The sequence below is a fragment of the Euprymna scolopes genome, chromosome 30 (assembly GCF_053919585.1).
Source record: "Euprymna scolopes isolate OS-2025 chromosome 30, ASM5391958v1, whole genome shotgun sequence".
Classification (NCBI taxonomy): Eukaryota; Metazoa; Mollusca; class Cephalopoda; order Sepiida; family Sepiolidae; genus Euprymna; species Euprymna scolopes.
This window is the reverse complement of record NC_136511.1, coordinates 29,865,335-29,890,176: the sequence shown is the minus strand read 5'-3', so window position 1 is coordinate 29,890,176 and position 24,842 is coordinate 29,865,335. Positions and strand designations below refer to the sequence as shown.

The window sequence follows — 24,842 nt, the reverse complement described above, 5'->3', positions numbered from 1 at the left end:
ATTAGAACGTTGATGATGTAAAGGTAAAAGCTTGGTTTTAGATGCATTAAAAGTAACAAGCCACCTCTTTCCCCATTGTACCACTTGCTCAAGATCAGAAGAGAGAGAATCAGAGAGAACTTGGTCGTTTAGTCTTAGATGTGCTATCATAGATAGTAGTGTCATCAGCATAAATGTCTATGAATGGTGTAAGGATGTGATTTGGAAGATCATTAATGTAGATCAGGAAGAGAGTTGGGCCTAGGATGGACCCCTGAGGAACTCCAGCATTAATACTGAGAGCTTCTGATTTCTGCCCATCAACCACTACTCTTATGAACCTATCAGAGAGAAATGATTTAATAATTGAAAAGACATTTCCAACTATACCGTAGCTGGAGATCTTGTGAAGTAAACCTTTATGCCATACTCTATCAAAGGCCTTTGATATTTCAAGAGCAATTGCCCTAGAAAGGTAGCCTCCGTCGAGAGATTCGCTAATCCTATAACTGTAAGCACATCTGCTGTAGATCTAGCATAACGGAAACCATATTGCACATCACTAAGGAGGTTATTTTTGCTGAGATGGTTGATTACTTCTCTATTTAACACAGATTCTAGCAACTTACTCATGATGCACAGGAGACTTATTGGCCTGTACTGAGAGAGAGATGAGCGATCACCTGAATTCTAAAATACAAGGCATACTGATGAGATTTTCCAGGGTGATGGGAAGCAATTCTCCTTAAGACAACGTTTAAACAGTTTTGTAAGGATTGGGTGCTAGTTCTGGTTGAAGTCTTTTGAGTACTATAATTGAAATACTGCTTTATTGGAATCAAGGTTCTTGATGAGCTTGGCAACATCACGTACAGATATTTGTGTATCACATAGCGGGTTTTCTGATACAGGAGTAAATATTGGAGGTTGGCGGCAGTCTGTATTACGCGTGTGCAAGCGCGCCATAAACAAATCTATGCATGTAACAAAGATGGCCGCCAAAGAATACAATGCATAAAACAACTTTTTATATCTCGATAACTACTTCTTTCTGCAAAATTTCAGTGCGATTTCCGTATTCAGCATAGTCGAAAACCTATAAAAGTCGTCATTTAAAAGAAAATTTTGGATGTGGACCTAATCTAAAAAAATATCTAATATTTAAACAGGGTTATTACTTCGCTTTGTAATCATTTTACCCCCCCCCACACACACACATGCCTCTAAAAACACGGGCAACGCCAGGTACCCCCGCTAGTCTATATATATAAAAGCCAAAATGTATGTATCTATGTTCACTTCTTGTGTACGTCCAAGAAAGGCTTTTTTCAGAGAAGCGCTCGGTCGGCTCACAACTTATTAAAACTTTTTATATCACATATAAATCATAATATCTCCGAGTTAACAGCAGATCTCGCCTGTCTATTTAATTTGCTCCACTTCGGGAAGATAGATATTCAACAGTTTTCGCCCGCCGCATGTGGATTAGGCTTTTTCGTATAATAAAAGCGACACTAATTCTGGCGGTATTTTTCCGGTCGTGATCGCCGGAAATGTCCGAAAGCAATCAGCTTTGATCAATGTGGAAATATTTTTCTTATATCAGACAATTGCTATTCAATTTGGACAAGGGGACCTGGTTCCCTCCCCACACCCCAACATCTTGGGAAAATAAAAATAAAAACACGTTCCCGCATTAAATAAAATACTACCCCGCAGTCAAAGTTGACCTCATTAAGTCATTAAAACGTGCACCTGCTAATTCTAAGTAATTAAATAAATTCAAACATGTTTCCATTAGTATGTCGCGGTGGCTCAGTGGTTAACGTCGCACATTTTTTTTTTTCACACTTTAATTTCCAATTTTGCCTCTAGGGTTCAGGTTCGATCCTCATACTCGCCTACCAAAACTGGGGTGCTGACTTCTTAATCCCACTTTCCGACCTTGGTATCTAAGTTCTTGCAGTGGGAGAGAACTAAATACCTTCTTTCATTTTCAACCAACAGTGTTATCATGATTAATCAAGGGAAGAGTATCAGGCATGTGTACAGAATGTGAGAAGTGAAACCTGACCAGTGAGAGTTGAGGATACGTGTTGCATGGCAAGAAATATGAGAATGATACTATGGATGTATAATGGAAGTATTAAAGACAGGTTTAGACCGTAATGCCACTTTAGTGCCTTGTTTAGGGTGAAAAAACAGTAAAATAAAAAAAAAAAGATCTGATGACCGCAGAGGAAAGTTAAATCTGAATAGTATAGGGAGATGTGTGCAGAACAGAAGACTTTGATGGTATGGTCACGTTGAAAGAATGGATAAGAGTTCTTGGTTTGTAGATGTAGAACAGTTGAGGTAGCAGGGTCTAGTTTTCAAGAAGACATGAAGCCATAAGGATGGATTTGAGAGAAAAAAGAATGAGAACGTGGCTAGAAATAGATTAGTTTGGAAATCCATTTATAACAGTTGTTTAACACATGCCAACATGTATAACGGATGAGGAAGATATTTTGCAGGTGTTTCCAGTTTTCTATACATTCAGTCGGATAAGAAAATTTGTATAAATATGTTTATAAATTCAGAATGGTTGATACACATTTACATTTTGCCTCCTCTTTTCTCTAGTTCTTCGTGATGGTTTATCTGACGTAAGCAACATTCTGGACACATCCGTCCCCGATACAAATGATATGAGCCGAGGAGAAACAGCTCCAGTGCTCCTCACACCCGATGCCTTTACAAGGTCAGTATCTTGAATGATTTATTTTTAAAAATAACCTTTTCTGTATAAATTCGTTCAGTCCTTTTCCCCCTCCTCATTTTTCCATGGTCTAAACATATTATTAGATAAATTTCAAATCAAAAGTAGGTTCAGTTTAGTAAAGTTTTCTCTTTAATATTTTCGGTTTTTCTTCAACTAAATCATTAGAATTTAAATCCAGTTTGAACAATTTCTTGTTGTTCTTGGTTTCTTTTTAATCCAGAAAAAAAAATTGATTTCTGTTTAAATTGCGAAAAGGTGAGTTCTCTACTTTTTAGTTGCGTGCAAGCGACTCTATAAGTCACTCCGTCGGTTGGTCTGTCCGTAACATTTTTGTGCTTGGCCTTTTTTGTTAAGGTCAAAGGTTTGATGTTAATAAATGCTGTTCTTAGCTTTTATGCTTTTCTTGGCCTTTAGGCCAAGATCAAAGTGTAGTATCTTTCCGGCAGATACTGCAAGCAAAGACCCTATGTGGGGCCAGCCCCACATATAAGACCTTGGTCAATGTAGAGGCAACCCTTCATACCAATTGTCATTATCCAGCTCCCCTACTCCCCGGGGAGTTGGTCCCCTATTTCCCCTTCACTCCTTACATTAAAAATCGGCCTTGTGCTTAATTTGCTCGGTGGGGGAGCAAATAAATACCCTTTTCTTGGCCTTTTGGCCAAGATCAAAGTGTAGTATCTATCTTACTACATGCTGTACTTATTGTGATATAAAATGGGGGATCACTTTTCTGTATTAATTTAATGTAAAATGATCACCCACTTTACAACCAGTCAGTCTCAAAGCCATTCAAGTCATTCTCCAGATTATTCAAGTTGTTTTTGAAGGATTCCAGTTATTTTTTAAACATTCAAGTCATTCTTAAGGTCATTCAATTTATCCTTAAAGTCATTCTAAGTCATTTACTTTTTATTTAAGTCATTTCAGCCCATTTTTCGGTCATTTTAGTTTATCTTTAAGCATTGCATGGCAATCCTACATTCACACATTCATTCATTACATGAGAGCACGTGACCAATGGCTGTCGGCCTTGTTTATCAAAATCAGACTCTTAAGTTTTTATCTAAGCAAAATGTTGATAATTGTCAAATAACTTGCTTTTAAAAAAAATTTTTTTTTGTTACTATCGCTACATGGTTGGATTTTATTTCCTCTTGCTTGGTTTCTTTCTGTACAGGGTGGAACGATAAAGTTGTTGCTCTAAAGAAAACAACACTACAGTCTATTTTAAAACTTTTATTGAAAAAATCGATTCAATTAACTTGATTATGTAGTAGAGCTGACATCTATTCAATGTAGCCGCCTTCAAACTCAATCACCGTTTTGATACGGGCTTGGAACTGGGAGCATGCCTTTTCTGCAAGTGCCAGTGGGAGTTTGGCGAATATTCAGCGGATGGGGGCAATCAAGCTGGCTTTGGTGTTGTGGGAGGTCATGTTAGTGATGTTCTCAAGATATGACCAAACAAAGTAGTCCAGCGTGTTCAGGTCGGGGGGTGGGCAGTGAGAGAAGGGTACAAAGTCATAGCACTCCTTCTGAAGCCAAGCCTGGGTCTCTTTGGACTTGTGGGTTAGCGCTGAATCCTGCTGCCACACCCAGGGTCTGCCAGTGACCACCTGATTGCACCAGGGGATCACCACACTCTTCAGCACATCCAGCTACACTTTGGTGTTGACTTTCAAGCCGACTTCGAAGATGTGAGGTGACATGATGTGGCCCTCACTTGAAACCACTCCAAAAACCACAACCGTGGCTGGAAACTTTTTCATCAACCTGGGCATGTCCCTGTTATTCATGGCAATACAGTGATTCATTTTAGGAGTGCTGGCAATGGTCCTGTTGTCATAACTTGGTTCAGTAGAAAGCATGAGTTTTTTTTTTTTTTTTTTTTTTACACAGTGATCACCACTTATCAAGGCCCGGAAGCCACTCAGGGATAAGGGTTATTGAACAGCGGTGCATCTCCGATCTCACTCGTTGAACATTGTGGTACTTTCAGATATGATAAAAGGCTCCTATCGCTCTTGAGATTTATACACAACTGGCCAACCAGTAGATGGTTTGCAACAAAAAAGAAAACCAGTTTTCATCAAACGGAAATGGAATCCTGTTGTCTTTTCTAGGGTGACAATTTTATTGTTCACCCTGTATTTCTGCTTTTGCTTTCTTCCTCTTATCATCATTTTCTCTCCTATGACAGTTCTGAAAATGTTAGCAAAGACTAACATTTCAAACAATTCATGATGGGGGGGGGGATCGGAGAATTAAATGACTTTTGTTTATCAAAGAATGACTTCCTGTCTCCTTTTCTCACACATCTCTTAATTTTAACTCAGTTGAAACTAATCTATTATTTGTAAATTAGGCTGTTTTTTTTGTTGTTTTTTTTAATTCTTTTTAGTTATTTTTATTTTTTGTTTACCAAGATTGATATTTTATTAAACATTTTTCAAATTATTTAAAAAAATTTTTTTTAATTCCATTTTCACCCCAAACAAGGCACAGTGCCACTTTGAAGTAGGGGGCTACTATTGGGGACATAAGTTGAAGGGATATTATGAAGGGAGATGAGTAGCAAGATATCTGTTCACATTCCACTTGAACGTCTGCATGTCAGTACAGTTGGAAAAGCAGAATCCTGGAAGAGAGTTCCAAAGTCTAGCAGTTCTGGGGAAGAAACTATTGTAGTAGAAAGCTTTCTTACACCTAGGGATCTTTATGTAGGGGTGGAATTTAGCTGCTTGTCAAGTTTGTTGGGGGTATTACGTCAAGGGGGCGTTACAAGTGCTTGTAGTTCGTCACCATTAAAATACTTGTAGAACAGGCAGATGTTTTTATGACTTATCATCTAAGTTGTTTTTAGTTATATTTGCGTTGCCCTCTCCACATACACACACATGCGGATGAGAAGTGCCCTCCCCCTCCATGTTAGTAAATTCATCTTGATTTTTTGCCATTGACTACTCACATCTCTGATTTAATTGGAAACTCAGAAAAAAACATTTTGCAAGAACATTTTGACCTGCGTATTCATTTTTTTTATCTTTATAGTTGTTGTTTCACCAAGTTTTGGCCGACTTATCCTCTGGTCTTCTTCTTAATTACTGCCTTCCATAGTTGTTGTCTCGACATTTTTTGGCCAACTCATCCTCTGAGAGAATGAGTTAGTCGAAACATGGTAAAACAACAACTATATGAAAATGAGGAAAAGTCCGCAAAAGAATGAATATACAAATTACGAAGCCTCATCTCAAAGAATTTAAAAAAAATATAACATTTTAATAATTTAAAATCTTTTTTTTTAATTTTTGACTGTCATTTAGCATTTACTTTTATATAAGCTCAGCACGCATGATCGTCATTGATTGGAAATGGATAAGATTGTTTCTTAAAAATCGTACATACCAGGTTCAAATAAATGGCAGTATATCATCTGAGATGATTACTTGCAGTGATATTCCTCAAGGATCCATGTTGGACCCTATTCTCTTTTTACTTTATATCAGTGGCATACCGGAAATGATTGGTTGAAACATGTTCCTATTTGCAGATGATGTTAAATTAGCTTGTAGAAGTAAAATTGACAATCTCGTTTAGCCTTCAACATGTCTGAAAATGGTCCATTGAATAGGACTTATACCTTTATGTCAGTAAACAGGCTCCTTCAGTCTTTGACAGACAATGGATACCCACAAAGTGTTGCTTGCATATGAAATTTTTGTGGCAGGAGGTGCGCAATCTCCAACCACACCTCTCCTGAAACGACAGTGGCAAGTGAAGTACAGGATGACCGGAAACAAATGCTGAGATAAGCGGAGAGCACATACAGCACCTAGAATTCCCAAATGGTCACCCATCTGGTACTAACCAGGCTCAATGTTGCTTAACTTTGGTGATCTGACGAGAACTGATGTGTCAACGCAATTATGCCGTATACCTTAATGTCAGTAAATGCTGCCATATTGCAGTGGGTTCTCCTTTTCGCTCAACTCTTTTGGTGATGATGCTCCTCTGCTCAAGGAGGCAGACAAGACAAAAGTTTATTTATTGCGGACGATTATTCCCATCTTTATTATTCTCATCTTTATTAGTTGTTGTTTAACGACGTTTCGGCCAACTATTTCTCTGGCCTTTGTCAGGTGGTAATCGCGATGGATAGGAACTGTAAATCTCCTAACTGCATTCTCAGCAATCACTGCCATCCATAGTTGTCGTCGTCTCACCACGATTTTGGCCAAGTAAGCATCTGGCCGGCTTTGGGTAGGATTGAAACCGCTATCTTCAGACAATCATCATCTTGACCTTCTGGTCGACTTGTCCCTCAAGCCATCTAAATATTGCATTCAGGTTTTAAACACAGCAAGGAACACTTTATTTCTCATTCGATGTTCTTTCTGCAAACTCTCTCCAGAAATATTTTTATCACTACGTCTCCCAGGTCAGACCTCTGTTAGAGTATAGCGTTCAGGTGTCTGCTTCATATTTAATAAATAAAATATATAATAGGATATTCAACATCTGGAGAGTATTCAAAGACTGGCTATTCAAATAGTACAGAGTCTATCGGATCTTCTCTATGAAACCTGACTCGAGAAACTTTACCGTTTCTTATTTGTACACTGATGATTCCGTGGTGATATCATTGAAGCTTACTATCTCTTCAATGGTCATTATGATATACTTCAAGACTTATTCACTTCTGCACCAGAAAGACGTTTATACAGACACAAGAAACTATATCACTGCTGATTTCAATTGAACTGGAAGAAGGACGTTTTCTTAATCAGGATCCCTGGACCTTGAATAGACTCCCACGAGAGGTAATAAATGCACCAACAATGCAATAATTTAAGGTGAATTTGGATAAGCACTGCACTATTGTATCTGCTTCTTTGTAAATTTCTATCACCCTTCCCTTACATGGCAATGGAAGAGGTACTTCACTCTCTGTTTTTTTTTAATTTTCATCTTTTTCTCAATTTTTTCAGTAGATTATTATCAAATCTACTAGATTATCCCCAAATTTTTTTAGTCAATATTCAAATATTTGTAGGGGTGCTCAGTTTCTAACGTAACGTTCTAGTAAATCGATCACCCATTTTAGAACCACTCAATGTTTTAGGCTAAATTTTGCAAACTTAGCCTTTTTTAAACAATTTTGCCTTTTTTTTAAATTTTGCTTTGTCCCTTTGTTTTATATACATATTTATGGTTATCTTCATGTTTCATCACCCGACATTTACAAAGGTTTTGCCCGAATGATTTAAAAAAATACCCGTCATTTACAATCTAAGGGCAATGAATGTGTGCTAAAGTTTCATCTTTAAAAAGTTGATTTTTAGGCGTATTCGAGTCTGTATACTTTTCATTTGAATGCGCATGTGCAAATGAAAACAAACATGGCGACCAATGAAAACACTACGTAATACAATACCCCAAATACCCCATAAAATCGACTTTTTAAAGGTGAGTCTTATTTTTTGCATTTAGAGCATCTGCAACAAAGTTTATCAATTTTTGCTTTTGAATATTTCTGAATGGACATGTTCTGTGCAATTCATCTTTTGGATTTAGTATATTGTAAAGATGTACTCTTAAAAATCCAATCTACGGTTTCCTGAAGAACTTGAATTCTAACCTTACCCACGTATACGTGAGGTAAATTTAAAGCCAGATACTAAGAGGCCTAAAAGAATTTTTGAAGGCGAAACTGCTTTAAAAAAAGGCTAAATTCATGAAATTTGGTGTAACAAAACATCAAGTGGTTCTAAAATGGGTGATCAATTTACTAGAATTGTACATTAGAAACTGAGCACTCCTTACAAATATTTAGATATTGACATTTTAAAAAAATTTTATTGATAATCTAGTAGACTAGCATCCATTCAATAATAATCCATTGAAAAAAGATGAAAATAAAAAAAAATATGGGGTGGGGGAGGGAGTTTATCGCTTCCATATGTGCGCCTTGAAGCTTATGTTATTTTTTTGCAAAATAAATTGAATTGAAAGAAGAAAGCTTTGAAAGCAAGAAAACCTTTTAAATTCTTTATTTTGTTTTTTTATTTCCACAGTAAACCACATTCTCTCCAGACGAATTCTGCAAACACTAGTTTCACTCAAGTGTCTGCCATGGACGAGAGTTGTGAATCTCCTGGGATTGTAGCCTCCATGGCCACTACAAGTGCTGGCAGCAACAGTAGCAGCCGGGGTGTAATTAGCAATGTTACCTCGGTGGCCTCGAGCGGGGTCATACCTCACACCCCTAGCCCAAGCTTAAGTTCTACCTCTTCACAATCACCTCACAAGAACAAAGACCCTGCCCCACTTTCCTCCGTATCGACTATTTCACCAGTGGTTCCGATAGACCATGCGTCTTCTTCTTCAGCTGGACCTGTTCCTCTTCCTCCACCTCCTTCTGCCGTCACAAGCCTTCCTCTGCAGACATTGTTTAGTGAAGGAAAAAAGATCAGTGTTGAGGAATTATTTAAGATGAGCCATCAGGCAGCAGCAGCCGTGAGTGATATTTTATTCTTTTTATTTTTGTTTCTAGTGCTTTGAACTTTAACCGATAACATTAAGATGCCAATTCTTATGCATTTATTTAGGCGGCTGCAGTCAGTAAGTCAATTTCCAGTTCAGTCAGCAGCCTTGAAGCCGAAACAGTGTTTCGAAAAGCGGGTCGGAAAGATTTTGATGAAACTGACAAAGAAGTTGCAGAGGTAATGGCAGACCGTCATACGACAGACGAAGTAGACGTGGCCGTGTCGCCTTTGGAAATCAAGAGTACGAAAATAAAGTCTGACAGAGTGTGCACTCCTAAGATGTCCCCAAGGGAGTGGCCCAAACCACCCGATGTCAGTACAGAAGGGCCACGGATAGCGTCAGAAAAAGTGTGTAACACGTAAGTGGAATAACGTCTTTTTTTTTTTTTTTTTTTTTATATGGCTTTTTTTATTTATTTTTTGCTGAATACTTTCTATTTATAATGTTGTTTACTTTGGAAAAGGCTGTCCATCCAAATACAACTTGCTGTTTTATTTCAGGCTTGATCTCAGCTTTTTCATTGGATTGAATTAATATACTAAAATAAATCTGAGACACTAAAAATATTTTTAAAATAAGTAAAATTATATAAAGGGTGTTTTGCTTTTTATCCTTAAGGAGGCGGCAAACTTTAAATTGACGATTATTTTCTTTAATTGTAGATTTGGAAACGATCGTTTTTTTTTTTTTTTTTTTTTTTTTTTTTTTAGTTCAACTTGGTTTGGCAGTTCATCAGTAAGAGATTTACACCTGAGCAGCGTTTGCAAATTGTGCAAATTTATTTTATTTACATTTGATGAACAAATAATTTCATGGAATGTACCTGTCAACTGGCCACCTCATTCATGAGATTTAACCCCATTAGATTATTTTCTTTGGGGATGTCTATGCTAATAAACCACAATAGACCACTTGGAAGACATTTGATGTGTTATTATAATGCAGCCTAATTTAATGCATAGGGTTTTTAAAAATTGAACCTCTAGATTACATCATGTATGCACAAGTTATATGCCCGAAATTGTATTTAAATTATAAATGCCAATGATTTATTTGTGAAATAAAACTATTTTTCTGTAAGTTATTTTAATTCAAAGGTCGCTGCTTTAAAAAACACCTTCTATAACAATTACAGATAATTTGAGGAAAATCATTTCCTTATTAAAAAAAATGAATTTTATTTTATTTGATGCAACTCATATTTACATTTACTGCAATATAGCCATAAAACCAACATGAGTTTCAAGAGATTCGAAACGCACACTTGATAAAGAAGTTTTTGTTAATGTTATGGAACACTGTCGCATTAATTCGATCGCTGTGTAGAAGTTTTGACTAAACAAGTAAGATTTACTTATAATATAACTGTGTTTTGTTGTCTTTCTCAACACCAACATGTTTCCATTTGTTACATTATGATACCGTATAAATTTTTTATTACAAAACAATGAAAATTTTATTTTTTTTCTCATTTGGGAAAATAACATCAAATAAAGATAAGTATTCACTTAAAAGATAATTTTCAATAAGAAGTTGAAAATGTGTCGGATCGTAGAAACATCTTGGGATAAAATGAAAAATATAGAATAAACATACAAACTTTTAAAAATGCTAAGATGCAAAAAAAAAAAATGAATTTTCGTTTTCTCTTAACTTGAAAAAATAATTTTTTTTCTTTTTTTGCATCTTAGCATGTTTTTAAAACAGTTTTATTCTATATTTTTTAAATTTTCAATGTTTTCTTTTTCTTCACCAATTTGTCTTGTTTCAGCATACTCATTATTTAGTGTAGCAAAAAATAGCCAACAAATCCTATTTATAATGTTGACATTAAGAACATTGCAATGCTCCCCTTTTATTTTCTCACCTCCACATAAGGACTGAATGTGACACAAGGTCAGACTTGTGGATGGGTATGGCCATTCTTAATGACTGAGAGTTTCATCCACAAAGCAATATCTTCAGAACCACTACAAGATTGTCCAAGATGCTCGGTAGGCCAGCTGAAAACGTGGTTACACACCATCAAAGTCGATGTCAAACCCACCTCTACTTTACACATCTACAGTTTTCACCACTGATCCTGAGACTGGCTTCCCATAACTGTCTTGACTGCTGCCGACTATTGTGCATCGTCTGCAATTATTTGGGATGCTATATGTTCTATGGGAGAAACAGGCTCAACCTATCCTGGATGAATGCTGTAAAAAAAAAAAAGTCAACACTTGACCATTCATAACGATAAGAAAGCATCGAAACACTTGATATCAATATTTCAGAAACAAAAAAAATTAATTTCTTTACCCTTCGCTTCCTTATTCTCGGAAAGTTGATTTTTTTTCATTTCATAAACACAGTGTGGGTTTATATTTTCAGAAGAGAAGGTCAGGATGTGGACGATGATGATGAAGACGAAGATGAGGATGATGATTATCGGATTGATGTTGGAGCACAGAAAGGGGTTGTGAGATTGACAGCTGATGATGAGGAAGAAGAGGATGATGATGATGAAGATGAACAAAGCCAGCAAGTTTCTCGACCATTGCAGTTACCTGTGTAAGTTTGGCAGTTTTTCTTTTTTAAAAATTTCATATCAATCTTGTACATTTATTAACAGATGGGAGCTCTCTGCTAATTGGCAGAAATCTTCCTTATTTTTTAACGTTTTTAACGATGTGAACGGGGTTTTAGAAAGTTATATTGTTTGCCCCCCCCCCCCCTCACACACACCAATTTTCAGTTTGTTTAAGCTGGAAACATTCACCTGCTATCTCATACATTCCAACCGAGAGATATTTGTAAGATTCTAACTGTTCTTTTTAAGTCCAATTGTTTGTATCTCTCTTGCACTTGGTGCCGGGTATATTTGCCAGGTATTTTTTAAAAACTTTTTTTCACAAATGCAGTTGCTCCTATAATTGTTGGAATAATAAAGATCTTCCTAAGATTCCAGTTTCTTTTCATGCCATGTTGATATTTCATTGTTTTCCTTTCAACTCTATTTAATCCAGTAAGGTTGTTTCTTTCTCCCCCTTGTCCCATATCTCTATGTTAGGTTTAATATCTCCACTTTCGTAACTGTAGGAGATATTTACACACTCCATCATTGTGATGCATTGTAGAGTAGCTGTTCCCCAACAGATCCTTACAGGCTACTCGCACTTACAGGTGACTGACACTCTCACTACTTCTGTGTGGCAGTACCTTCACTTGTTGTCATTGCTAAAACCACTCATCTTTTTAAAAGTATTTATGGCTCCCAAAATTCCTACTCAAACTGCAGTGGTTAGAGTACTTGGAAAAATCAATTGTAAAAATGATATTCTCCTGAAGGCTGACGGTTTCAGTGTGGGCAACCAAAAAATACAATTGTAAATTACTTAGGACTCATTACAGTCATGGCTGATGGAACAAGAGTATCCTACCCCTGTGAAGTAAATAAAGGGTTTTGTTTGAAATTCTATTTAAATTCTCAAGTTTGACAGAAACATTCTTGAGTTTGACAAGATACACCTGAAGAAGGTTGGAGGTTACATTGACTGAAACGTAACTTTTGCACATTTTTAATTTTTATTTCTATGTTTACAGGAAAATAATTTATTTATTTAGTAATTAGTAGAATATCCTTTTTCAAAACCAATATTCAAATATCAAGAAGTGTCATTAGATGTCCTGCTACAGACTGAAAGTCGGCTCAAGGCATTTCTACACATAATTGCTCATAAAATCAAATTAATTCATCATGGTCCCTGGTATGGGGCATCATTAAGAGACACTAATTTTTGAATTAGTGCCATATGCCAGGGCCTATACACATCTCCATGGTGATCGGTTGGAACACAAATCTGTCAAGAAGACTGGCATATTTTGATTGTTTGCGGTCTTCTACTGATGCTACTGCATGTCCAAGGTTTATTGCCGATTCTTTTATTTCTCTAATTATCTCCCTTTAATTTTGATTATCTCCCTTCATATACTCTTTTTTAGCACTTGTGTATAACTATGAAGAAATCACTTTTTTGATTTTCAGATTTGGAGAATGCATAACGGACAAACAAATGCAATTTCAGAACCGAATTGAAATCTCAACGACAATAAAACACATTTTTCATTTATGATTTATATTAGTTACGAAAATTTCAGAAATTTAACATTGTTACGAAAAAATATCTCTATTTGGTGTTATTATAATATTTCTAACTTTATTTTAATTCAATACATGTGTAACAAAAACTTTCTCAAAAGAAATAAGCATGCAATAAAAAATTTTAGAATGTTGGCGTTGTTATGAAAAAAAAAAGAAGTTTTTTAAAATCACTTTGTGTTAATAATTAAAACTATTTTATGTTATAGTTTTATTACATTTATTTTAATTCAATAATGTTTAACAAAAACTTTCTAAAAGAAAAGAAACTGTTGATATTTGTTGATATTTTTTATTCTGTCCTGGACTTGCGTTTGTCTGCCCCTGCTATGCACTCTCCAAATCTCCAAAAAACAAAAAAATGGTTCCTTTACAATAGTGCACAACTACCCATTTTTTATTATTGGATTCCAGGTTAATTCTTTTAACATAGAGTAAATATATGGAATAGAAGGAATTGAAGTTATAAATAAATGAACATGTAAAAACAAACCTCTTTCTAAGGTTTCATTGAACAAAATTCACAGATACAAAAGCAAGAGAGAAAGAACTCGGTCTTTTAAAGAAAAAGGAATGCGTGCAAAATCATGTGGCAAGAAACTGAATTTGCATATCTAATATTTTTTTTTTTAATAGTAAGAACAAAACAACTTAAATGAAAATATTTTAGCAGTAAGAACAAAATAATGAAAATATAACAGTATGAATAAAAGTATTTAATTTAAATCAATTTAAACTGAAGTAGTTTTCTCTTTTTTTCTTTTTGATTTCCTATGCCCTCCTTTCCTCATTATTTTTTTCTTTTTAATAAAAACTATGAAAAAATTATCTTTCTAGGATAGTTAAACTTTTTACTATCTCCACGCTAGTGAATGCTTGAAGTTTTGTCCGAGAACTTTGAAGTGTATATAAGTGTTGATACATTTCTTGTTCATTGGACATACAGTAAATCACTTGTTCAATTATGGGTGGCTTCATCAGGACTTTGTAGCTTCTAAAAGGCTGAACAAGACAAATGTTGGTGAAAATCTCATGGCAAGATTCATATTATCTTGTTTCTAATAGAGATTAATATTTAAAATAGTAAATGTTTTGCTTATATCCCTTTTCTTAGAATAAACAAACACTTGATGCGTTTCAGAAAAATGGAAGAATATCTAAGAAAGAAAAGACCCAACGAATTTTTCTTTTTCTCTTATTTTTTTTTTTTTTACTTTTCGGAATAAAATTTATAATGAATTAATCCTTATTAAAAGTACATAACAAATTGTTTCAGTGGAATATATAATTTATTTTATTTTTCCTCCTTTTTTAATTCTATTATTCACCATCTTTGTTTTATACTCCCCTTTTTATATTTTACCCCCTTTTTATATTTTCCTATTATTTTTTTTTCTTTATCACCTTTACTGTTTCCCCCTTTCTTTTTATTGTCCACTTTCCTTTTTGGTCCCCCAACAAAACGTGGATAGACCTGTAAATTCACCCTTATCCGTTTATCTGTTTGTCTGTCCGCACTTTTCTCAATAACTACCCCTTACAATTTTTAAAAATTTTGCACAAACATTAAACACGATATGAGTAAAAAAGTCACAGAACAGATTTTCTGGGAAAACTTTGGTTTCCCCTTCTAAGGGTGCCTTTCGGGTTAAAATGGCTAAAATTGACACTTTTGTGCTTATTAAAAAAAATTGATGCCTTGGATTTTTATAAAATTTTCTGAAAAGTTGTAACTAACTGATTTCTATATAATTTTGTTTGTCTATACTTTGCGATAACTCTTGGGTGTGCCCCAGGGGCTCTTTTAGGGCTAATAAAAACACTCCATTTTTGGGACTATTTTACCATATTTGTCCAAAATTTTCTGTGTATATCTATTTAGCAGTTTTGCATGGTGCTGAACTCAAATTTAAATATGTTAAGGCCTTGGGGACTTTTGGGGCTAAATGGGAGTGGGGGCAAATGATGGACTTAGTCATTTCTTTTTTTTTGCATGGTGCAGAACTCAAATTTACATATGTTAAGGCCTAAAACTGCACCATTTGTTCATTTTCACCAAGATTTGATGTCCCCTGGAGATTTTTGGGGCTAAATGGTGAGGGGGGGGGAACAAATGCTGAACTTAGTCATTATTTTTATGCCTCATTCACTGTGCACTCATGGGAGACCATTCATGCTTCACTCGTTAATATCCCCCTTTTCCTTTTTAATATCTCCCTTTTCTTTTGGAGCTAATGAAATTCAACATCGTATAACATTGGCCTTGAAAAGGTTTCAAAATTTGATTTATGGATCTGATTTTGATAACCGTAAACTCCATGCAAAATCTCGGTATGATCAAATAAATACTTTCTGAATTATACGTTTCTGTGTAACTTGAGAATGCTTTATACTGTATGGAGAAGTTAAACCCAGGTAACAGTTTAGTTTATCTTTACGTTGTCAGGCAGATATATGCAGTCTCATAACTAATTTTGTCTCTATTTGTTTCTGTCCAGTTTCCTTTCTTGTTAGGAGTCCGGTTGTACCTATATTTAAAAATGCAGATGATCGGTCTGACCCAACTAAATATTGTTTTGTTAGTCTTCTCTCTGTTATTAGCAAAGTTTTTGCGAGGTTGGTCAACGGCAAGCTTTTTCATTTTCTGAAAACGTCTGGACCTCTTTAGTGATGTTCAGTATGGCTTTCATGGTTTTCGTTCAACATCTGATCTATTAACTGCTGTAACTGAACAGATCTGTTGGTTTAAGAAATAATTTATGAGAGGATAGGGTCATTGCACTTGGCATTTTGAAGATGTTCAACAATGTGACATTCTGATCTTCTATATAAACTTTGAGGTTATGGTATTGGTGGTAAAGTTCTTAATATTATTAGATCTTTTTCTGATCGAAGCTTCCGAGTAACTTTGGATGGAGTATCTGCATTTTCTTTTCCTATCAATGCCGGTGTTCCTCGGGTTTCTATTCTAGGTACAACACAAATTAACATTTATGCTGATGACACTACCTTCTCTAATGGTATTGCTTCTTGGAAGTGTATATAAGTTTTGATACATTTTTGGTTCATTGGACATACAGTAAATCACTTGTTCGACTATGGGTGGCTTAATCAGAACTCTGTAGCTTCTAAAAGGCTGAACAAGACAAATTTTAGTGAAAATCTCAACAGTATTAATAGTTATTTTGTTTCTAATAGAGATTAATATTTAAAATAGTAAATGTTATTTTGCTTATATCACCCTTTTTTCAGAATAAACAAACACTTGATGCAGTTTAGAAAATGTTTAATTGACATTCCAGAGAATGTTATTCAGAAAATTAACGTTTATGCTGATGACACTACCCTCTGTACTGGTATTGCTTTTCGCCTATCTTCCTCGGATCAGTTGAAATATACAGCTGATCTAGAAGTTGATCTAGGTTCAGTTCTGGATTGGGGTAAAAAATGGTTTGTTTCGTTTAATCTTGTTAAGACTCTGCTATTGTCTTTCAATTGCAGGCATGTCCCTTTTCTTCCTGAGATTCTTATGGAAAGCTCTATTCTTGATCTGAAATTGACTCTGAAACTTCTTGGTCTTTCTTTCTCGTCAAATCTTTTTTGGAGTTTATATATTAAATCCATTGCTCTCTCTGCTTCTCATAAAGTAGGTTCTCTCTAAAATTGATCGCTCTTTCTGCTTCTAATAAAGTAGGGTCTCTCTAAAATTGATCGCTCTTTCTGCTTCTCATAAAGTAGGGTCTCTCCAGTTTTGTCTATTGCTCTAAACATGTTGTCACACCTGAAGCTATTATCGATCTCTTCAAATCTACTATCAGATCATGTATGGGGTATTGTTTTGGCTGGTGAATCTGTTTCATTTGAAAGTTCTTGATAAATTACAGAAACTTATTTGTAATTTGATTGGCTCTACCCTTTCTTCTTCACTGCAACCTCTTTCATACGGACGTGATGTTGCTAGTTGTAGTCTTTTCTATAAATACTATTATGGCATGTGTTCCTCAGAATTGTCTGAGCTATTCTCTGCTTCCTTTGTTCCAGCTTGTTTGACTTGTTGGTCTAGTGGTCTCTATCAATTCGCTGTTTTAATAGCTCCCTGTAATACAGCTTCTTATTTCAGTAGCTTCTTTCCAAGGACTGAAGGTTGTGGAACTCTCTTCCTACTGTTTTTTTTCTACTTTGTTCTTTTCAAGACTACGATTAACAAACACTTCCTGTTTTTGCGATAATCATCTTTTGTTCTTGTTAGCTCCTTACATTAAGTGGCTTCATGCCTTGTTTCGAGTGATTTCCTTAAAATAATTTGCTGTTTGTTTTTAAACAAAAATATACAAAATTGTTTATTTTAAAATGTTCAAAGCTTTTTTGTTTTATTTTAAGAAAGTTTTTTTTTTATTTTGTTCTTTGCTGCTAAATCTTAACTTGGTTTTTATGATGAATGTCACAATGAAATTGATGCTTCTATATTATGTTTAGGCCTCTTGATTCCTGCTTCTATATTATAATAAGGAAAAAAAAAGTACTGAATTTCAAGTAAAGCAAATGGTACCTACGTAATTGTTAGGTTGTAAATAGTAACATATCCAAAAATTATGGAAAACGATAAAGTAGGAAAAATAATTATTAATGAAAAACAAATTTTGATCAAGTTTAGATGAAGAATAAAATTTGTTCAACATTTTGAATTACATTCAGTACAAGATGTAAGCAACATAACTTCATTATCTCCCCTGTCAACTCATCTCTTTTTAGTAAGTATAACAATGATTTCGCTTCAATGCACAAATTTCTCTTTTCATTTTCTACCTTATTGTTTTTTAATTTTTCTGCTTTCTCGCTTTTCATAACCTTTGGATATGTTACTATTTGCGACATGACAATTACATAGGCCCCATTTGTTTCACTTGAAATTCAATATTTCTTTGTTATTATAATATGGAAGTGCCATGAAATTCTATAAAAAAAAAAGCCGAAAAAGATAAATTTTGGTGATAATCTCATGACGACTTTGTCTCTAAGTGACATTCATCATATCATTGTATTTAATGTCTGTTAGCATTGGAAACTTTTAGAAATTGACTTTCCAGCCTTTCTTGACTCGGGTCGTTATCCTTTTTTCTTTCAACTCTATCCTTATAAGAGATTAATGTTTAAAATAGTAAACATGTGTTGCTTGTTCATTATTAGAGTGAAATTCAAAACTAGAAATATTGAATTTCAAGTAAAACCAATGATATCTGCTTGATTGTTATGTTACAGTAATGAACATATCCCAAAAAATATGGGATGCCCTTTTCTCTTCCTTACAACTTCTTTCTCCACAGAAGAGACGTTGCAAGCCTGTCTCTGCTCTATCATTATTTTCATGGCAGCTGCTCGACTGAACTCCAATCTATCATTCTCCCTTGCCAAACTTTCACTAAAAACACTTGACTAGCTACAACCACTATATGTGATTTTCCCCACTCTAACTGTGCCTAAATTTAATCGTAGCTTCCATGAACAAAGCTTCTTTCCCAGAACTACCTATCTATTTTGCTGGCCTGCTTCCCGGTTGAATATAACATGTTAACAAATTCTTGTTGAGCCGTCCCCATGAATAATCAAATTCTACTCAATTTACACCATTAACGATTACTACACTACCACCTTATATTCATTAACCCTTATCCTTGAGTGGCCTTCAGGCCTTGATAAATGATAGAAAAAAAATTACGGAAGGGGATACGGTAGAAAATTACTATTGAAAATAGTTTCCGAAGACAAGTAGCGAAAATTGAATTTTGCTAAAAAAAAGAAAAAGGAGAGTTCGAATTATATCAAGGAAAGTAATTATTTTCTGAAAACTTTGAAAATCTTAAGCCAATTTAGCAAAACTCAATTTTCGCTAATTTTTGAAAACTATTTAAATTGATAATTAATTTTCTACTTTATCGTTTTTTTATACATTACATTTTTGAAAATGTTATTTCTGCAACGTGTAATTGAGTAGATAACATTGGTTTTATTTGAAATTCAATGTTTCGATCTTTGAATTTCACTCTAATAATGAAGCACTAAACATGCTTATATCATTTTTTTTTTTTTTTTTATCACTTCTATAGGGAGATGTCTGTTCACGTTACATTTACACTTCTGTAAGTTTCTATAGTTTGAGAAGCAAGAAACAGAGGGAATTCCAAAGTCTAGCAGTGCAAGGGAAGAAACTATTAGACTAGGATGACTTTCTGGCATCTGAGGACTTCAACAATGAAGGGATGGGATTTTGCTGCTTGTCGAGAGTGTGTGTGTGTGTTAAGGGAGCCCAAGTGCTATGAGTTTATCAGAGCACATTCTATTAAAGTATTTGTAAAACAGACAGAGGAATACAGCATTGCGATGATGGGACAGGAGTTGTAACTTGGCTTATAGTGCGGGAACTATTAGATTGTAAACTTTTTTTTTTTTTTTTTTTTTTTTTTGGACCCTGTTGAGGAGAGAGAGACTAGTGGTAGATGCACTAGCTCAGAAGTGGCGACAATATTAAATGCAAGAGTGGATGGTGGCTTTGTAGAGATATAGGATAGTGTCGGGTGTGAATAATTTTCTAACATGTTAGAGGGAGCCCATTTTGTTTGCTTTTTTTCTGATACAGAATAAATATTGATAAACTGTCAGATTCTTTTAAAAGTTTATATAAAATCTGTGAATGCTGTTAATTTAAACGCATAACAATTTTCACATAGTTCAGTTTTGGGAGTCTATTTGTATCCATGTATTTTTTTCTCTTTTCTTGTTTTTTTTTTTTCTAAATAAAATCTACCAAAACTTAACCCCTATTAAAAGCCGATGACCAAGTATTTCTGTAGAAAGTTTTTTTTTTTTTTTGCTAATTTAATGCTAATGAATATTTGCAGTTTTGTCCGAGACCTTTGAAATGTATATAAGTGTTGATACATTTCTGGTTCATTGGACATACAGTAAATCACTTGTTCAATTATGGGTGGCTTCATCAGGACTTTGTAGCTTCTAAAAGGCTGAACAAGACAAATGTTGGTGAAAATCTCATGGTAGGATTCGTAGTTATTTTGTTTCTAACAGAGATTCATCAGTTTGTGGTTTTTGGTTTAACATCTGTTGGTCCCCTGACCAAGGGGGGATTAGACCTAATAATTCACTCCCGTTCATCTGTTCATTCGTTTGCTTGTCTGCATTTTTCTCAATGCCTTGGATTTAAAAAAAAATTTTGCACAAACATTAGTGATGGTGAAAGTAAATTTTTGCCAGAACAGATTTTCTGGGACTACTCTGGTTGATCATGTAGGGGGCATTATATGGGTAAAATTGGCCCAAATCGTTTGTCAGTTAATTTCTTTGCACTCTTCTCAATATCCATGCCTTGAACTTTTTTGAAATTTTGCGCAACCATTAGTCACGGTGAAAGTAAATTTTTCATTTGTGGCGGGGGACCCCGCATGCTCGGACTGTTTTACATGCTAGTATTATTTGGATTCTTCAGACTACTTTTCTCATCTTGAGTAATAATGATATTTACAACTAGAAATAAAATAGTTTTTCTAAATCTTAAGTGTTGAGACATTATGTTGAACAAAGATGGCGGCAGTAAATCAAATTGGCAAAGAATCAGTGCAGTCACAATTTTAAGTGTTAAGTAATTCCTAATAACAAAGATGGCAGTGAAGAATCAATCCAGTCCTGAGTTGTTTTGAGACAGAGGCTGACGGCCAACTGATTGAATCCAAAATTCACATATTTTATAATAACATTTGAAGCTTCTGATTGATTAATTATTATAACTGTGGTTATAAAAATGATAATCAAAATCATTGGAGTCATACCCCCATCCTTAGTCAAAAACATTTTAACACTAACGCTGTCAAAAATAATCCTTATTAAAAGTTCATAATCAATTGGAAATTTCTAATTTGATGCTTAATGAATGTTTGAAGTTTTGTCCGAAACCTTTGAAGTGTATATAAGTGTTGATACATTTCTGGTTCATTGGACATACAGTAAATCACTTGTTCAATTATGGGTGGCTTCATCAGAACTCTGGAGCTTCTAAAAGGCTGAACAAGACAAATTTTGGTGAAAATCTCATAAACAGTTATGTTGTTTCTAATAGAGATAATATTTAAAATACAGTAGAACCCTGGATACGGCATTAAAAATGAGTAACAAAATACAATACACTATATAATACACATAACATTATAAATAACACCGTAAGGCAGGGCAAATACCGTAACCAGGGCCAAAAAAACATTGTATTCCACATCGTAACCCGAAAAAACTTATCCTAGGACCACAATATCCTGGGGTTCTATTGTAGTAAATGTTTTGCTTATATCACCCTTTTCTATCCAAACTTTCACAAGAAACACCCGTCTAGCAGAAATCATTATCAATAATTCCCCCCACTCTTTATCTGTGCCTAAACCTAAACGTAGATTCCATGAGCAAAGCTTCTTTATTAGAACTGCACGCCTATGGAATTGTCTTCTGTTTTCCTGCTTTCCAGCTGATTACAATATGGTTGTCTTCAAGTGTAACGTAAACAAGTTTTTGATGAACCGTTCAGTATAAGTTAACAAATTTACCAAATTTCCTTTACTAACAACTATTATATTGTCCAATTCCTACTGTACACTCTTTAACCCTTATCCTCGAGTGGCCTCAAGGCCTTGATATGTGGTGATGCCTATGTAAAAAGAAAAAAAAACACTTTTCAAACAGATTAATCTATATATCTATAAAAGTGAGGGTGTGTGTGAGAGGATACTTCTCAGCTTACATAGTCAACTAATTTTTGATCTACAGATTTGAAATTTGATATATAGGGTATTCAGACACGTGGAACACTTTTTAAATAGTTTTCATCCAGAAAAAAGAACTGCTAAGGGGACAAATTGAAGAATTAGTATGTGGGGATCATCGGATTTTTATCTGGTTGTCAACTGTTTCATGATTAATGTGCATGTGCAGTCATGAAACCTGACAGCTTCCTTTTGTTAAGAATAAATAGGTTCGAAAAAAAATTAAAAAAAAAAATTTTGTCAAGCTGATCTAATGGTCATCGTACTTGACTCGCTGTTTTTAGGTTTTGATATTTTTTATTACGTACAAGAAGTGAACTGTTTAGAAAAAACATAATTCTCACATGCACATATTTCAGTTTCTTTTTGTTTTAATTTATTTCATTTTTTTCAAAAGGAATTAACGTTATGTTTAATACCTATGATACTTTGGTTTATAATAAGAAATCTGCATTAATTAAAATATAATATTCATGCATATTTTATGATGGCAATGCCGAGTGGCATATTAATATCTAATAATAATAAATATTTTGTTATATCAATAAAAAGCATCAGAAATGTTAGCTGAAGATAAAGATAAATAAAAAAAAAAAAGAAGAAATATATACTTATAGAATAGAAAGTAGAAAACAATGATAAAAAAAAAAAAAATGGATGGGTGGTAGTCTGAATTCCTTTCGCTTATTCATCGAACAATTGAAAATATGTTAGCTTTTTTCTAATTTGATGCTAATGAATGTTTGCAGTTTTGTCCCAAACCTTTGAAGTGTATATAAGTGTTGATACATTTCTGGTTCATTGGACATACAGTAAATCACTTGTTCAATTATGGGTGGCTTCATCAGAACTCTGGAGCTTCTAAAAGGCTGAACAAGAGCAAATTTTCCTCTCATTATTATTATTTTTTTTAATAAAAACTATAAAAATTATCTTTCTAGAATAGTTAAATTTTTTTACTTTCTCCACACTAATGAATGCTTGAAGTTTTGTCCGAGACCTTTGAAGTGTATATAAGTGTTGATACATTTCTGGTTCATTTAATATAAAATCTGTGAATGCTGTTAATTTAAACGCATAACAATTTTCACAGAGTTCAGTTTTGGGAGTCTATTTGTATCCATGTATTTTTTTTTTCTCTCCTCTTGTTTTTTTTTTCTAAATAAAATCTACCAAAACTTAACCCTTATTAAAAGCCGATGACCAAGTATCTCTGTAGAAAGTTTTTATTTTCTAATTTTATGCTAATGAATATTTGCAGTTTTGTCCGAGACCTTTGAAATGTATATAAAGTGTTGATACATTTCTGGTTCATTGGACATACAGTAAATCACTTGTTCAATTATGGGTGGCTTCATCAGGACTTCGTAGCTTCTAAAAGGCTGAACAAGACAAATGTTGGTGAAAATCTCATGGCAAGATTCATAGTTATCTTGTTCCTAATAGAGATTAATATTTAAAATAGTAAATGTTTTGTTGTATCATCCTTTACTCAGAATAAACCCTTTTCAAATAGAGATAAATATTTAATAGTAAACGTTTGGTTTTATTAAAAAACATACAAAATATTTGCTGAAGATAATAAAGGAGAAAAGAAAAACATACTTGTATAGAAAACAGAATGATAAAAAGAAAGTTAACGGGTGGTGATTTGAATTTGTTTCACTTATTCATTGGACACTTTTGTATTCATTAGCTCATGTGACAGGATGGGTTATATATATATATATATATATTTATATATATATATATATATATATATACATTTGTAATATAGTGGATTTAATTTCTCTTTATTCCTCTACTGCTTACAAACCTGAATTACACATATTTGGATTATTACAAACATTTTGGATTACTATATGCTTTTTGGATTTTAATTTGAGTCCATGCATCAACAGTATATTTCCGGATTCTTCTCATGGGAACATTGTCTCCTATTTTTGTATCATAATTTACCTCTCCATATCTTTTCATCTGGTTTTTTAATCCTTGACTTTTAATTTATCCTTTTATTAAAAAAATTTTTTTCACCCATTTTATAAACTCTTTGCACAAAATTTTTTTCACCCATTTTATAAACTCTTTGCACAAAATTTTTTTCACCCATTTTATAAACTCTTTGCACAAAATTTTTTTCACCCATTTTATAAACTCTTTGCACAAAATTTTTTTCTTTTTTCAGTTATGACTAGCTTTCATATAATGCTGTTCCAATTAATACCAGTACCAGCAAATATATAGCTTCACTCTAATGGTCATTTGCTCATATCTTTCTTCTGATGAGAAGACACATTTCTTTGAAACTCTGCGGATTAAGAAAATTTCAATATATCTTATTTAAATATCCTGTCAAACAATAAATTCATGTAAAATATATTATTACAGTTTTAAATTTGTATTTTACTCTCTCTGTCTCTCATAGGTACACGCACAAATACACCTAGCTCTTTATTATATAGTGGAAGTTTAGAAATTTTCTTGTATTGAAAAGTAATATTTTTTTCCTAATGACAATTTCATTCACCCAGTCTCTTGAATGGTCCAAGTGTATCGGTGGATAACTAAAGATGTGGGTGCCAGAGCTGTA

At 34.0% G+C, this 24,842-nt stretch overlaps 1 protein-coding gene across 1 annotated transcript in view; it reads left to right on the top strand.

The window, feature by feature from the left end:
- LOC145254725 (enhancer of mRNA-decapping protein 4-like) overlaps positions 1-24,842 on the top strand; it is a 101,364-nt gene that overhangs the window by 49,261 nt on the left and 27,261 nt on the right. The window contains exons 15-18 of the mRNA XM_080113453.1: positions 2,605-2,722; positions 8,821-9,262; positions 9,355-9,650; positions 11,669-11,848. Coding sequence (XP_079969579.1) covers positions 2,605-2,722; positions 8,821-9,262; positions 9,355-9,650; positions 11,669-11,848 — 1,036 coding nt within the window. The remainder of the gene's footprint in view (positions 1-2,604; positions 2,723-8,820; positions 9,263-9,354; positions 9,651-11,668; positions 11,849-24,842) is intronic.